This window comes from Sorex araneus, chromosome 5 (genome assembly GCF_027595985.1).
Source record: "Sorex araneus isolate mSorAra2 chromosome 5, mSorAra2.pri, whole genome shotgun sequence".
In the NCBI taxonomy this organism is placed as follows: Eukaryota; Metazoa; Chordata; class Mammalia; order Eulipotyphla; family Soricidae; genus Sorex; species Sorex araneus.
In genome coordinates, this window is record NC_073306.1 from 131,748,526 (window position 1) to 131,765,279 (window position 16,754).

The 16,754-nt window shown below is 57.4% G+C and overlaps 1 protein-coding gene across 11 annotated transcripts in view; it reads right to left on the reverse strand.

Moving 5' to 3' along the window:
* STAU1 (staufen double-stranded RNA binding protein 1) overlaps positions 1 to 16,754 on the reverse strand; it is a 56,340-nt gene that overhangs the window by 6,565 nt on the left and 33,021 nt on the right. For 9 of the 11 annotated variants that reach the window (XR_008630302.1, XM_055140290.1, XM_055140293.1 and 6 more), the window contains 5 exons: positions 15,262 to 15,400; positions 13,279 to 13,444; positions 6,395 to 6,493; positions 1,464 to 1,694; positions 1,208 to 1,345 (listed from right to left, as the gene is read on the reverse strand). Coding sequence is in view for 10 of the 11 variants with exons in the window: in XM_055140288.1 (XP_054996263.1) it covers positions 1,208 to 1,345; positions 1,464 to 1,694; positions 6,395 to 6,493; positions 13,279 to 13,444; positions 15,262 to 15,400 (773 nt within the window). In the remaining variant the exon portion in view is untranslated. The remainder of the gene's footprint in view (positions 1 to 1,207; positions 1,346 to 1,463; positions 1,695 to 6,394; positions 6,494 to 13,278; positions 13,445 to 15,261; positions 15,401 to 16,754) is intronic. The other 2 variants (XM_055140289.1, XM_055140287.1) reach the window with 1 other exon arrangement.

Below are 16,754 nucleotides of genomic sequence, written 5' to 3' on the forward strand. Positions count from 1 at the left end.
GTGGTTCGAGGTCGCAATTACTAAGCACCCAATTACCCAAGCTTATAATTACATTCATTAACAGGGAGCGGAGCCTGAAGCTCTGCCTTTCCTCAGACACTTCTGCCGAGGCGCTGGGGTCCTGCCGCTGTCCCTCACCGCCTGTCAGGACTGGGGTGGGGGGGGGGGGGCGGCACTGCCGGGACCTGTCACATCACAAGTGAGGGGTCCATGTGCCGTGAGAGACGGGAGGGGCTACGAGCGGACACCTGCGGTCACCGTGCTGCGGCCCGCCCGGGGGAGAGACGGAGCCCTCGTGGAGCTGTCAGAGGTGCAACAGCACGAGAGGAGCCCCGTGACCCCACGGGCCCCTTTCAGGCCACTTGTTAATAGACGGAAACATCCATCAGCCAGGCCTCGCCACGTGTGTGGGCTGGTCGGTGATTCCAGAGCAGCCGCTGCTGACGGCGCAGGTGTAGAAGATGGACAAGAAACTACTGCAAGGGCGGGGTGACAGCACAACAGGGAGGGCGTTTGCCTTGCACGCGGCCAACCTGGGTTTGATACCTGGCATCCCATAGGGTCCCCCGAGCACCATCAGGAGTGATTCCTGGGTGCAGAGCCAGGAGTGACCCCTGAGCATGACCAACTGTAACCCAAAAACCAAAAACAAAACAAAACAAAAAACCCTGCCTCGAGAGCTGAGACCACCCTTCGGGCAGGGAAGAAACACTCCCCATAGGCCCAGCTGGGAGCGAACCAAGAGCTCCCCAGCTCACACAGCCTCCGCCAAAGACAATGGACACGGAAGCACTCAAGAGTCGAGTCTCCAAAGCAGACCACGGGTGCAAAAATACAAGGAGAAAGGCTGCCCGCCACTGTCAGCAGGGAAACGCACACCCAACTGCCAGTGAGACTCCCACAGCGGACGGACACGGGCTGGAGCGACAGGGCAGCGGGGAGGGCGCCTGCCCTGACCACAGCTGGCCTGAACTCACGCCCCGGCCGTCCACAGGGTCCCCAAGCACCATCAGGAATAATTCCCGAGCGCAGAGCCAGGAGTGGCCCCTGAGCATCGCCCGGTGGGGCCCATAAATAAACAACAAACAGAAACAACAGGCGGCCAGGGCGAGCGGGGGAGGGGCACGGGGGCAGCCTGGCTCTCGGGGGTGGGACCTGGGGAGACCAGCACGGGACGACTCAGAAGCGGCCCCGGCCCCCGACGCACCTGCATGACGAACTCCCTGCGGCGGGGCAGGCCGCGCTCCGAGAGCAGCGAGTACTCGGGCTCCTTCTCCTTCCGGGCCTGCTGGATCTGCGCCAGGCGGCTGATGGGGTTCATGCCCTGGCCGCACTCGGGGCCGCTCTGCAGTGGAGGCAAGTCCCGGGAGCCCTGAGTGGCGCGCGCCTCTGCCAGGCCCTCCTGTCCCTCGGCGGGACGGTCCTGTGCGGGCCCCGCGCCTCTCGAGACCCCCGGCGCTTACCCGGACTATGGCCTTGGTTTTCTTCTTGATGCGGGGCTTGGCCCGCTCGGCCGCGGGCAGGGGCGGGAGCTTCCTCAGCTCCTCCAGGACGGCGATGGCGGCGTTCTTCTTGGAGAGCTTCTTGCTCTTCCCCTCCCCCTCCCCCACGAACTCCCCGACAGACACCCGGGTCAGGAAGCTCTTCATGTGGGCCGGGCCACTCTCGCGGGCGACCTGTTTCAGAGGGAAAGACTGAGTGAAAGCGTGACGGGCGCTCCACCAGCGGACGGGCGCGCGCAGCTTCCGGGGGGCAGGGGCGGGACCCGAGTCAGCGGCGAACAGGGAGCCGGGGCCAGAGCTCGGCCCCCTCCCCAGCCCGGCCCTGAGGACAGCCAGAAGGGACCCCTGAGCACAGCCACTGTGGCCCCCAACGGGGGGAGTCACCGTGGTTTCAGAAAGGGGAACGAGGCGCAGGCCGGCCAACGCCCTGTGTTCGCCCGTCTGCGGGACAGGTCGGCGGCTGCCCACGGCTGAGCGCCACCCGGGGCCAGAGCACGGCTGTGTCTGTCCAACAGCTGCCTCAGCGACACGGAGAGAAGGTCAGTCTCTCGGACATCCACTGTCTCCGGCACGGCTGGGCACACGCATGGTCTAGCTTTTTTCTGTGTTAAATGTCTTTGGGGCTGGAGCGACAGCACAGCGGGGAGGGCGTTTGCCTTGTATGCGGCCGACCCGGGTTCAATTCCCAGCATCCCATATGGTTCCCTGAGCACCGCCGGGAGTAATTCCTGAGGGCAGAGCCTGGAGTAACCCCTGAGCACCGCCGGGTGGGACCCCCTCCAAAAAAAAAAAAAATAAGAAGAAGAAGAAGAAGAAATGTCTTCATTCTGGTCCTCAGTAAGAAACGGATCCTGGCACGGGGAAGGGGAGCATGGGGGGAGGGGAGGCAGGCACTGTGCCAGCAGGTGTGGTGCTAGAATGTTGTAGGCATGAAACCCTTCTACTGGGCTGTAAGCCACGGTGCCTAAAATTCCTTTTGAAAACATGGTGGCCAGGGGCGAGGAGCAACAGGACAGGACAGCACTCGCACCACACTCAGCCAACCGGGGTTTGACTCCCAGCATTCCATACAGTCCCCTGGGCACCTCCTGGAGCTAATTCCTGAGTGCAGAGCCAGGAGTAATCCTTGAGAAGTCCCGGGTGTGGCCCCAAAACACTTCGTCCCCCCAAAAGTACTGAAGCACAAGTGTTACACCCCATCAAGCACCTCAACCAAGTTTGTAAAGGCCAGAGCAGTACCACAGCAGGTGGGGCATTTGCTCTGCCTCAACCAACCCGGGCTCAACCCCCGGCACCAGATACAACGGCCCCACAGCCAACACCACCAGGAGCAGTTCCTGAGCGCAGAGCCAGGAGAAACCCTGGCACTACCAGGTGTGACCATAAATCCAAAACAAAATAAAGAGGGAGAAAGAGAATAAAGAGACCTTTGGTCAGCTTACAACAGCACAAAGACCAGCAACCAAAACCCCTATGAACTGCGTCCAAACATGGAGAAGGAAAAGAAACAGACACTCCTCTGAAAAAGAGCGCCTGACGGCCAGTAAGTCTATGAAAAAGTGCCCGACTCACTTAGTTTCAGGGAAATCCAAATCAAGACAACAATGAGATGTTATCTGTGGAGAAGTGCAGTGAGAACAGCACCTACCGGAGAGAGCAGGGGCAACCTGCGTTGGCAAGGATGTGGAAAAAAAATATTCTGCATTCCACTGATGGGAATGTTGTCTGGTTCAGGCCTATGGAAAACAGAGAATTCTCCAAAAACAAAAAGCTGGGGCCGGAGCGATAGCACAGCAGGTAAGGCGTTTGCCTTGCACACAGCCAACCCGGGTTCAATCCCTAGCATCCTATATCGTACCTGAGTACAGAGCCAGGAGTAACCCCTGTGCATCGCCGGGTGTGACCCAAAAAGAAAAAAAAAATAAAAAGAAAGTTTCCATATGACCCAGCAATCCACTTCGGGGCGTCTACGCCAAAGATAGAAGAACATTCATTCCTGTAGTATATGGACCCAGTAGAATACTATGCAGCCACAAAGAATGATGAAATCATGCAATTCGCTGCATGATAGTTGTCTTTATCCAAGTTCCAACAAGCATAAGCATGGAGCCCAAAGTACAACAGTTCAACTTCAAACTGTGCCCGGGGAGACGCGGGCCGGTGAGATGGGGGGAGGAAGCCCGGGGCGGCTGCTGGAGGGATTCTGCCCCGGTGGTGTCACCAGCAGTGAGATATTCTAGGGTTGACGGCTTTGTGAATCATGGTGCTTCAGTTAAAATTATTTTTCTGACAATAAAAAGGGGCTCTTTGACATATAGAGAAAAACTTAAAACCATCCCCACAACCCCCCAACATAAGACAGAAACTCTGGGAGTTGGAGAGACCTAAGGTGGAGAGGTGCTTGCCTTGCGTGGCTGTCCCAGGTTTAATCCCCGGCACCACACCTGGTTCCCCGAGCCCCGCCAGGAGAGATCCCTGAGTACCACCAGGCGTGGCCCAAAAATCAAGCCAATTAAGAAAGTCAACACCATCACAACAAAGGCTGAGGAAATGTTAAAGATTAAGGGTGATGAAAGAAACAGGTCAACTAAATGCAGTGTGTGATCTTGCCTCAAATGCTGGAACAAACACACACGCACACACACACACAACAAAAAAACCTGTTTATTAAGGACTGAAGTGATAGCACAGCAGGTAGGGCATTTGCCTTGCATGCGGCCTACCTGGGTTCGATTCCTCCGTCCCTCTCGGAGAGCCCGGCAAGCTACTGAGAGTATCTCGCCCACACAGCAGAGCCTGGCAAGCTCCCCATGGCGTATTCGATATGCCAAAAGCAGTAACAACAAGTCTCACAATGGAGACGTTACTGGTACCCGCTCGAGCAAATCGATGAGCAACGGGATGACAATGACAGTGGCAGTGACTAAAGACACACCGAAAGCCTTCCTGAAGTATGTTTGACTGCACAACTTAGTTACAACAAGTCCGGTCCAAATGGCTTTCACAGGGAATAAAGGAAGTGCCAGAAGGTGCCTGCAGGGGGCTGGGGGGGGGCAGCGGGAGCCACCACGTCACAGCGCCGGGCAGCAGCCCTGACACTTGCAGCCAGAGCCACCGAGACAAGTGGCTCTACACACGCAGACACAGCCAGTGCAGGCCACAGCTGTAAGACCCTTCCCGGGTGTGCCCAGCTACGCACATCAGACTCTTCCGTGAGGGTGTCGGGGAGCCCAAGGGAAGACGCCGAGCACGGGAAGGCAGGGGGAAGCGACAGAAACAGAAACCACAGAACTCCAGAGCCTGTGGGTGAGATGAAAGCCGCGGGGGAACACGCGAGCAGCCGGCCAACAGCGGCGCGGACCGTCACAAGCTCCAGAAAGGGGTGCAAAAACTCTCCAGAAAAACAGCAGAAGACGGGAAGAAACCTTGAACAGATGAGAGCACTTTGGAATGAGTTCTGAGAAGAAAGCCATAAGTACCAGCGGCCTGGGAGGCACGGCAAGGCCGCTCTGACCCAGAATGAGTCTAAGGCGCGACCCCCGCCCCTGCTAAATGCCGCCCTGGGCACTACACTAGTGCCAGCAGCACGCGGGCTCCGGGGGGCCCCAGCCACGACACACAACAGCCCAGCGAGCACCGGCCCAGTGGGGCGACACCGTCAGGCCACAGCAGCGGGAAGGCCCTGCAGGCGGGCACTGGGCGGCTGAGCACTCCAGTCCTGTGGAGGTGTGACTGCGCCCCCCCACCCCCCAGCACCACACTGGAGCGAGGGTGCCAGCAGATGGCAACGGACAGGCAGCCCGGCGACCGTGGTGCGAGACCCCAGCCAGCACAGCCCCACCGGGGTGGGTGACACAACGGGGCACCCCTGGGAGCACCCACCAGCCACGCTGGCAACAGCGACGGTGACAGGAGGAGGAGGGGAGCAGAATCAAAACTGGGCACAGGGGCTGGGGGACAGCACAGCGGGGAGGGCGTCTGCCTTGCAGGCGGCCGACCCGGGTTCGATTCCCAGCATCCCATAGGGTCCCCTGAGCACCGCCAGGAGTGATTCCTGAGTGCAGAGCCAGGAGTGTAACCCCTGTGCATTGCCGGGTGTGACCCAAAAAGAAGAAAAAAAAAAAAACTGGGCGCAGTAGGTGGGTCGGGGGAGAGGAGCCCTCCCAAGCTGGGGCCCTGGCACTCGGCAGTGGACAGCCTCCCACAAGGACATGCAGCCACTGTCCCTCAGCTCCCATCTGAAATGCTGGTCACTAGCCTTGAGCATGACCTGGGAGGCGGGACTGGACAGTAGCAAACGCTGTCCTGAGACAACTGCACCCTTCTAGGGTCCCCGGAAGGGACTGCGTTTCTAGGGGCACGTAACGCCTCTCGGGGTCACGGAAACAGGTCCACGTCGCCGAGAGAACAGCCCGTGCAGAGGCGTGAGGGCGCCGTAAGCAGTGACCAGGCCACAGTGAGCCATCACTCGACGGGACCAGAAATGTGGTGGCAAGTGTGTGCTGGCGTGTCTAAGGCCCTGGGTTCGATCCTGGGCAGGGAGGAGGGGAGGAGGACGGGGGTCTCAGAGCCCACTGGGAAACACACTGCCTTGCCACAAGGCGAAGGTCAAATTTCACATCTGGGGTATCACGCTCATTTGAGTGTCCATTTTGTTTTCTGCTTCTGGACCACCGCTGGCAGTGCTCGGGGCTTACTCCTGCCTCTGTGCTCAGGGATCACTCCTGGCAGGGCCCAGGGGGTGGGGGGGTGCTGGGGACCAAACCCAAGTCAGCAGCAAGCACGGCAAACGCCCCACCCGCGGACCGTGTCTCCGGCACCTGAAGAAAGTGATTCTGGAGAAGCCTGACGGGAGTGGTCAACACAGAGCTCAGCGTGGAAAAGAAGCTTACCTCAAAGTTCACAGGCAGGTTCCGCTTGAGCGCGATCTCAAACACTTGGCTCACTTCAGACTTGTTCAGGTTTTCTTCCTCAGGTTCTCTTCCATTCACCTAAAAGGAGAACAAGTGTCTCTCAGCAGCCAACCATGAGCGCCGCCCCCCTCCCGCCCCGATGGCCCTTCACAGCTGGGCCCTGACTGGGGGCGAGAGGCCAGGCACACCAACCCAGGCTGGCCGGAAGCTCCTCGACCCACCAGACTCGACCCAAGAGCAGACCCGGGCCCCGGTGAGCCAACGCTCAGGCCAGCCGCCGGGAAACACTCGGGCCTCAGCAAGCCCGGAGAAGCCTCTCAGTGACAGCACACGGGCTCCTCAGCCGCACGAGGCCCCTGGGAACCACTTTCTAAAGAGGATTCCTGTCACATTAGGAGACTGGAAACTGCCAGAGCTCACAGCAGAACGGAGACCGATAAAACAGCTCTGAACAAAGATGATTTCTGCAGCGCCCAGGGGCAACACCCCGCCCCCATCACGACCAGAATGACTGGGGGTTCCTTGGGCTCACGGATGAGACACTAAACCGGAATAAACCAAGTGACAGCAAAACACCCCAAAATGCATCCGGACAGCTCTACTTTTCTCTCACTGAGCTCAGAGAACTTGGAAAACTGTTTCCACGACTAGAACAAGACCTGATGGGCAGGAGGGCTGAAGCCACGGAACAGGAGGTGTGATAGTGGACAAGATTTTCTTGCTGTGCGTTTCCTACGTGCACCAAGCACGGCTCTGCCTGCACGCAATGGACATTTTAAACGAACGTTCTATTTAACTGAACTCTAAATTTAAAAAAAACGGGGGTTGGAACCTGATGACTATAATCCAATCATGAACAACTTTGCAACTGTATCTTCACCGAGAGTCAATCTTTTTTTAAATAATACATAAATTAAAAAAAAAAACATTAATTGGCCTCACATGCTGGGGGGAAAGGCAGCAGAGACAGAGAAGGGGACACCTAGTAGAGGATGTTGGGAGGACCCACTCGGGTTGAAAGCTGCGTGCCAAAAGTAGACTATAGACCGAACATGACGGCCACTCAATACCTCTATTGCAAACTACAGCACCCAACAGGAGAGAGAACAAAAGGGAATGCCCTGACGCAGAGACAGGGTGGGGTGGGGGTGGTGGGAGGGATACTGGGAACATTGGTGGAGGAGAATGGGCACTGGTGGAGGGATGTAAACGATCACTGATCACTGTATGAGTGAAATGCAAACATGAAAGTTCATAAGTTTGTAACTACCTCATGGTGATTCACCAATTAAAAAAAAAAAAAATAGGCCATCTTGCCACATTCAACAGAGAAGCCGCCGGGCGTTCCAGTAAGCAACGCGGCCGGAGAATGCCCCGGACCCGAGACTGGGTCAGCAACACCGGGGATCCAAACGGAGGAGGTACAGCCAGCACACCTTCTCCAGATGGAGCCCCAGCAACACAGAGCAGCAACTAACACGGCTCCGGGATGCGGGACCGGGACAGCTCCGAACCGCGCGGCCGTGTTAGCCATTCAGACCTTTTCTGAAAAATGAAAACATACAATCTTTTGATGCCATCCAACATGTCTGTCTGTTGGAGGAAAACCTCCAAATAATGATAGTGAGATCCCTGTTGAAAATTGAATGTAATCAAAGTAAGGAAAGAGTAAAGTGAAAAATGTCTGCCACACAGGCAGAAGGGGAGTGGGAGGTGGGGTATGCGGGGGTTTGGTGGTGGATCAAATATGAAAACTTTGTAACTGTATCTCAGTGATTCAATAAAAAATAAAATTAAAAAAAATTAATACTGAAGAATAATTCTGGGGGCTGGAGCAATAGTACAACGGGTAGGGCGTTTACCTTCCACGTGGCCAACCCGGGTTCGATCCCTGGCATCCTATATGGTCCCCCAGCACCACCAGGAGTAACCCCTAAGCATCGCTGGGTTTGGCTCAAATAGCCAAAACAAACAAACAAACAAACAAACAAACAAACAAACAAACAAACAAACAAACAAACGTCATCCTGGGGCTGGATAGTGCAGTGGGTAAGGCATTTACTTCGCACACAGCTGACCCATGTTTAATCCCCAGTACCCCATATGGTCCCCAAGCACCTAACGGAGTGGTTCCTGAGCACAGAGCCAGGAGCAACCCCTAAGCATTGATGTGTGCGTGCACGTGTGCGAACATGCATGTGTCTGTGCGCGAGTGTGCATGCGTGTGTTGGGGAAGACAGAGAAAGAGACAGACGGACAGAGAGCAGAGAGAGGAAACTCAGTTCCTAAGAACTACTGGCGGCAGTGCAGGGGCACGTGGTGGGGCTGAGCCTGGACTGGGCTCAGGGGTTGAGGGACTCTACCGGGCGCGGGATCAAACCCAGCCGGGCACGCGAGGAAGCTCCTCCCCACTGGCCCAGCGCCCCACGGCCCAGGCGCACAGTCCTCAGACAGACACGGAACTGCACTGAGGGAGCGGCACCCTTGCACCTGTCTGACTCCTGGACACACCCCAGTGCTCCGAGCGCACTCCGGGGAGGGCTGAGGGGAGGCCCCGGGCGCTGGGGCTGGGCCCGACGGCTCTCTTGCTCCTTACAGAGCTTTCAGTTTCAGATTCATACATCGAGAGCGTAGGACTCAGTGTTTCACCTGCTCCCCTTCGACCACCTCTGGACGAGCCCCTTCACCTGCGCCCCCTTCACTTGGGGGACAGGGAGAAATGAATATGGGGGAGGGCCGACACCAGGCGACTGCTGCAAAACACCACTCGGGTCAGAGAGAACGCCCCGCACCCGAAGAAAGCCTCGGGCTCCAGGCCAGCACCAGCCCCGAGCACCAGCACTGAGTCAGTCTCCCTCGGTCAGTGCTCTGCTCTCTGCCACGAGGGGTGGGTGACCTGTCACCTGACTCCAATGAAAGCAGGAAGCCGACCCAAGAAACGGCGTGTGCCCAGCCGGGCTCGGCCTTAGACACGGCACGGCACGCGGTGCGCAAGCCGGGGGCGGGATGCGGTGCTGATGCTACTGGACCCCCGCCGGGATCTGTGTGAGAAGGGGCGGGGGGAGGGGTTGGGGCCGTAGCCTGACCCCGACATGGTCCCTCACGCCCACAGGAGTGACCCCTGAGAACAGAGCCAGGAGGAAGCCCTGAACGTGGCCCCAAAATCAAAGCAAAAAAGAAGAACACGTGCGGAACAGGGCGGCAGGGAGGGCGTCTGCCTTGCCCCCCGCCAACCTGGGCTCACTCTCGGCACCCACGGGGGGTCCAGGCCCGCCGGGAGTGAGTCCTGAGCAGCAACCAGAGACGCGTGGCTACACACACACACACACACACACACACACACACACACACACACACACACACACACACACACACACACACACACACACACACACACACAAAATCCCACTAGACTCAGAGCCAGGAGTGAGTCCTGAGCAGCACCCAGAGACGCGTGGCTGCACACACACACACAATCCCACTAGACTCAGAGCCAGGAGTGAGTCCTGAGCAGCACCCAGAGACGCGTGGCTGCACACACACACACACACACACACACACACACACACACACACACACACACACACACCCCAGAATCACACACACACACACACACACACACACACACACACAGAGAATCCCACTAGACTGACAGCAAAGGCTCTGGATTTTTATTCTCCCTGCTCCACAGACCGAAGGCCTCCTTTCCTCCCGAGGCCCACGGGCTCCCCACACGGGAGGGGCTGCCCCTCCAGCAGCCGCCTCCCTCCTACTGGCCGGAAGCTCCTGCCACGCTCAGGCAGGGACACGAGGACACTCTATGACGCACAGCCCCAAGCGCACGCTTTCTCAACTCAGGGCCTTTGCACAAGCAGCTCCTTCCGCTGGCCTGAACTTTCCCCTCCACCCTTGTCCTCCCCAGTCCCGGGCCAGCCCGCAGAGATTCTGACGGCGCCCCCGTTACTCTAAGTGGAAGGGGACTCACCCTTTTCTCTTTTTTAATTTGTTTTGGGGTCACACCCACCGGCACTCGGGGGGTCCACTCCTGGCTGTGTGCTCGGGGATCACGCAGAGTGGTGCTCATGGCATCATGTGCAGTTCCGGAGGTCAGACCAAGGTCAGCCAAGTGCAAGACAAGCTCCTTGACCCCTGTCCACTCTCTCCAGCCCCAAACGGGACCGTTTCATACTTACATAACAGGCGCTACTTTTCCATCCCAGCACCGGCTGCTATTCTAACACCGACGGCTGCACTCAACTGGGTGGAGGGAGCGGGCCGCATTCGGGACCCGAACACGCCTGCCATCAAGGCCCCCCGAAACACCCGCCTCCAACAGAAACTCCTGCCGCGCTCTGGAGAAGGTGGGCTGGTCCCGCCCAGCAGTGTCGGGCACGTGTGGTCTCTGACCCCTAACGCTGCAGGCTGGGCCGAGCACGGCCCCCGGGCGGGGAGTGTGGCCACACATCACTCTGCAGATCACGACACAACCGCACAGAAACACCTGACTGCAAAAGGTTCTGCCCCGTACCGCTCGCAGCAGAAAGCTGCAGGACGACACAACTTAAGTCTTTACTGCTGAAAGAAACAAACCAAAAACCTGGTGTGTTCACACAACGGAAAACTTTGCAACTGCTAGAAAGTACAGGAAGGAAAAAAGGCGGGTGGGTGGGGGCGGGACAGAGCGATAGTCACAGGGAGGGCGTTTGCCTTACACACAGCCGACCCAGGTTCGATCCCCGGCATCCCACAGGGTCCCTGAGCATCCCACAGGGTCCCACAGAGTCAGCCCTGAGCATCGCTGGGTGTGACCCCTTCCCCCTGTCCCCCGGCAAAAGAAGAAAGGAAGGAAGGAAGGAAGGAAGGAAGGAAGGAAGGAAGGAAGGAAGGAAGGAAGGAAGGAAGGAAGGAAGGAAATAAGGAAGGAAGGAAGGAAGGAGGGAGGAAGGCAGGCAGGCGGGAGGGAAAGTACTGACAGGGCCAGGGCAGAGGGGAGGGTGCACACAGAACATGTTTTGCTTCGGTTTTTGTTTTCACTCAGTGCGTGGGTCACACGTGCTCAGGGATCGCTCCTGACGGCGCCCGGGGAACCACGTGCAGTGCTGGGGTCGAACCGTGCAGGCAAGCGCCGCCACCCCTGTGAAGCTGCTCGCCAGCCTGAGCCCGGGGCTGGTCCCCAGCGGCACCTGGTCCCCCGGACACCTGTGGGTACTGCGTGCAGGTGCGTTTCCGGACGGAAACTCCTCCAGCCGAGACACAGGGCGCAGGGGAAAGCACTGCCTTCCCTCTGTTTTCAAATAAAAGACCACTCATGTTCACGCTGTGCTTGGGGGAAATAAGACTTGGCTCTCTGTCCAGCTTTCACTCTGCCCCGTCGCCCGCCCACCAGGGGCGGCAAATCAAAGCAGGAGGCCGAGTGCCCCGTTCCTTCAGCTTGCGAGAGAAAGAACGCCCTGTTGTTGGTGTGTGCTGGGGGCCAGCGCCGACCCCGAGACAAAGCCTCATCCCAGTCAATGACCCACTTTCCTCACTCGCCACGACAGGCCCCGGGAAAACAGGCCAAGGGGAGGCGACGCTGCCCTCCGGGGCGGGGCTGACCGAGGGCGCGCACGCTCACAGCTGCGCTTCCCCCAGCCCGGACACTCGGGGGTCACTGCGAGAGGTCATGGAGACAACAGAAACGAGACTTGGGGTTCTGACCCTAGGACGACTGTGTTCCCATCACTTTTCTATCTTTTCACTCTTTTGAACTCCGTCCACTCCTGACGGGCAGGAGTGAGGACATGTGCTCAAAGGGTGAGGCCCTGGGTTCAATCCCCAACCACACAAAGAAGTGAAAGGAGACTCCGGCCCCCAGAGGAGCCCCCGCTGCGGGAGGGGCAAAGAGGAGAGGGTGAGGCGTCCCTGTCTGGCCCAGGGAGCTCCTGGCCCCAAGTGCACGGCAGCTGAGCCGTGGGGAAGCACGGTGGGAAGACCACACCTTCCCTCGACAGTGTGTCACCAAAGACAGGAGAACGGCCGGCAACACTGGCGCCAGCAAACTCTGCGACCACAACTAGAAGCCACGGTAGACTCTGCACCGAGGAACTGGCCCACACGTGCTCTTCGCAGCCCGACAGAGTCACAATCTTTCCAAGTGCCACTCAAAGCGTGAGTGAAGAGAAGCCATGTGACCCTCCCACGGAGACAGCTCACAAGGGACGCTGGGAGTCACTGCAGGACTCAGCAAACAGGCGGTCACAGGGACTGGACCCAGGACTGCCCGGCCAGGCACTCACTCGGACCCGTGGCACCCCCCCCCCCGCCCCCGGCCCATCAGACACACTGAAGGGAGGAGACAAGAGAGCTACCGGGCACGAAGTGCAGTAACCTATGAAAAGACAAAACTTGGGGGTTCAGAGACGGTAAAGGCATCGCGACACCCGCCGTCCACGTGCCCAACCCTGGCCTGGTCCCAAGCACCACACACTCACGATCCCCCCAGCTGCCAGGAGCGACCCCTGAACAGAGCCAAGAACGGCCCCTTCGTGTTCTGGGTATGACCCCCAAACCCTAAATAAGTGAGTGAACAAATGAACAAATCAATATTTTGGGTGAGGATAGTTCAAAGGGCCGGGGGCACATATTCTGCATGTGTGAGCCAAGACATGGTGCATGGCCCCCTGAGCACTGCCAGAGGAGTCCTGGGCACTGAGACAAATCACCACTGTGTGGAAAGAAGGGAGAAAGGGAAGGGGGAAGGGAGGAGGAAAGGGGGAAGGGAGGGAGGAGGGAGGGAAAGGAGGGAGGGAGGAGGGAGGGGAAGGAGGAAGGAGGGGGAGGGGAAGGAGGGAGGAAGAGGGGGGAACACTGTCCCCCAGACCCACCTCCAGCCGCTCTGGCGGCGGCTCGTTCTGCAGGATCCGCAGCGCCTTCGCGGCGGCGTCGTGCTTGGCGGCCTGCCGCGTCTTGCCCTTGCCGTTGAACTGCTGCCCGCCCACGGAGAGCTCGACCTGGTAAAGGATGGGCGGCACTGGGAACGGGTAGAAGTACCTGGAGGCCGGGAGAGGAGGAGACTCCGGTCAGACGGACCATCTGGGCAAACGCCTCCGCGCCAGGGTCCCGACCAACAGACTCAGAGTCGGTCCAGCGACACTGGATTTGCACTGTTGAGCGACTCAAACTGACAAACCCGAGAACCGCTTAGATTCCGCGAGCTGCTCAACAAAACCCCAAATGGACAGGCTCGCCTGCGGTTCCTCCTGAGCACTGTGCCTGCGAGTCTCTATAGGAGTCTGAGTTTACACATTCACTGCTGCTGCGGGCCCCTGCTCGGCAGTGTGTGTGTGTGGGGGGGGTCACCAGCACTGATGACTGCATCCGCGTCACGCACAGGCAAGGCTTGTGCTCCACCACTTGGGCCACATCCCCAGCCCAAAGTTCGGGATGTTTTGGGGGGGATGAGGTGGACGCAGGACAGGGAATGCAGTGAACCCAGCCGTGCTCAGGGTTCACTCCCGGCAGTGCTCGGGAGACCGTATGGCGTGCGAGGGAAGAGCCCGAGCCACGGTGCCCTCCTCCAGTCCCACCGCAGTGGCTGGGAATCTTAGAAAGAGAAAGGACCCTGGGCTCTGGGAGCCTGCCGGCCTACGCCCCGCAGTCTGTTTCCAAAAGGGCCCTCCGCCTCCCCCAGGGAAAGGAAATGACGACATACACCCCAATCAAAAATCTCCTGCCGCCAGCAGGCCGTAACGCACGGCACCCTTAGGTTCCGGCCCATCCTTTACTCTGCACCGCAAAGCACAGACACTCAAAAACCAAAAGTCTCTCCTCACTTCTCCCCCCACCGCACATGTTCACTTTTTCTTTTCCTTTTCTTTTTTTTTTTTTTTTGGCTCTGGGCTGCGGCTGGTGGTGTCCAGGGCTTACGGCACCACCCACGGGTCCCCAGCATGCACGGCCAGCGCCCTAATATGCGCTGTCTCTCCGAACCCTCCGCACATCTCTGTGCGTGCGTATGGAGGCGGGCGGTTGGCCCCCACACCCAGCAATGCTCGGGAGTCACTCCTGAAGTGTTCAGGGGACCACACGGGATGCCAGGAATCAAACTCAGGTCAACCACGAGCAAGGCAAGCTCCCGACCTGCTGGGGTCTCTCTCCAGTCTCCCCCCACCCCCCAGCCCCATGGCTTTCATCTGGTTTGGTTTCTGAGCCGCATCAGGCAACGCTCCGGGCTTCCTCCTGGCTCTGCACTCAGGAAACAGTCCTGGTGGTGCTCAGGGACCATATGTGATGCCAGGGCTCGAACCCGGGTCAACCTTGTACAAGATAGGTACCCTACCCACTGCTCTCTCTCCCTGGCCCCACATTTCTAAGTAAATTTCCTTTTTTTTTTTTTTTTTTTGCTTTTTGGGTCACACCCGGCAATGCACAGGGGTTACTCCTGGCTCTGCACTCAGGAATTACTCCTGGCGGTGCTCAGGGGACCCTATGGGATGCTGGGATTCAAACCCGGGTCGGCTGCGTGCAAGGCAAACGCCCTACCTGCTGTGCTATCACTCCAGCCCCCCCCTTTTTTTTTTGTAAATTTCTTTAAATAAAACTATTTTATTTCACTTTTTTTTTCCTTTTAAAGGGTGATCTTTGGCCCAATGACTGGGGGCAGAAAAACGCAGCACACTGATGAATGAGAAATATGCCCTGGTTCCAGTCACGAGAATTAAAAATACATCAAGACTTGATTCCAAAGTGCCCGGAACAGTTAACTTGAACTTTTGGCAGGCCCAAAGAAAGCCACGTAAGTCCCCCTCCACAACCTCTCAAGTCCATCGCTCCTCACGAGAGCGTGCCTCTCTTCCCAGCGTCCTTACCTGGGGGGGTAGGCACCTCCTCTCATGTTGTAGCTGAAGGTGGACTGCATCCGGGAGTAGGGGTCAACAGGCTTATACATTGGTTTTTTTCCAAGTTTCATGCACAGTGCATTGAGCTCTACGGTAGGAGTTATGCTTTCTGCAACACAGAAACACAAAGAACTTGTTTTTTTTTTTTTTTTCTGACATGTAAGTGACCATTATTAAAATTAAAAAATAACATGCTCTTTACTTAATGGATTCACGACACACTCCATGAAAGGGCCTACGGGTCTCATCGATAAGGCATCAGATCAGGACACCCGACAATTTGCTGTGACTTCTAGTCAAGAGTTCCAGTTTAGAGGGAGCAACCATTTCACACAGATGCTGTCGGTGAAAGCAATACACTCCGTCAGGCGTCCTGGGGCATCCCAAATGCTGTGACTACAAAATCCCACGAGCCTACCCGAATTCTCTAGGGAAATACTTAACCAATGTAAGGGAAGCTGTACCGCCTTCTGGTGTATGTTACTGGCGCACACGCCCACGTGTGCCTGTACAAACTACTTCCTAAGACTGCATTTATTAACCAGTAACAAGATGCATGACACAAAGCGAAGCTCTCGAGAGGGACAGTTCTTGGCCAGGGGCTCCGAGCAAGCTCAACCAAGGACACCACGATAGACGTGTACCGTAAGCAGAGCGCGTGCAGGACCAGGGGGCTGAGACGAGTAAATTCTGGAAAACGCAGGCAAGGTTCACAAGGTACTGATTTACTTCCGGTCTTGGTCTCTGGAGTGAGGCTGTCTGGCCTCCAGGAAGACTCACTGGGCAAAGAGCCTGCCGCGGGAGCAAGCACAGTTGGGGTCACATACCAAAATGTTCGGCTTTAGAAAGTGACACAGGCTTTTCATTTTCCAAAATTTTCCCTCTCAGTTTACCCAATTATGAACCCTCGAGAATCCTTTACGAAGCCCGCCTGGCAAGACCGGGAGTGGGCACACAGTGACGTTTACAGACAACACTTTTGTATCAAACACAGAACAGCACTAGCAATGGCAAAGTTGGGCTCAAATACACGCACACAGAAGTTTAAAAAAACAAAAACGAACACTTTCAAATGCCTCTCAAGGGTGTATGCGGAGGAAAATAGAAATAACTGAATTCTGTATCGTAACTAGTCGGCCTAAATTTAGTGCAAGAATCAGTTTTCTGAGAGCATCTTCGGGCCTGCAAAATCAGAGGGTCAGCGAGGAACCGGCCTCTCCTGCTCACCTCGGAGTCAGATTTTTACTTAATTCCTATCGCTGCGTTTTAAAATACAACCGGAGTCACTTTCAGAGCAGCTGTGACCCGTCCAGGTGTCTGCACGGTGTCTGCAGCGACAGCGTCTCTGCAGAAGGCACAGACAGACCTGGAGGAGGATCACCAGCGAGAAAAGGAAAGGGGCCGAGAGGTGTGACCCGGTCTCCCCAGACTCACCCCTGCGCCCCGCAGGGCTGGGCCCGCTG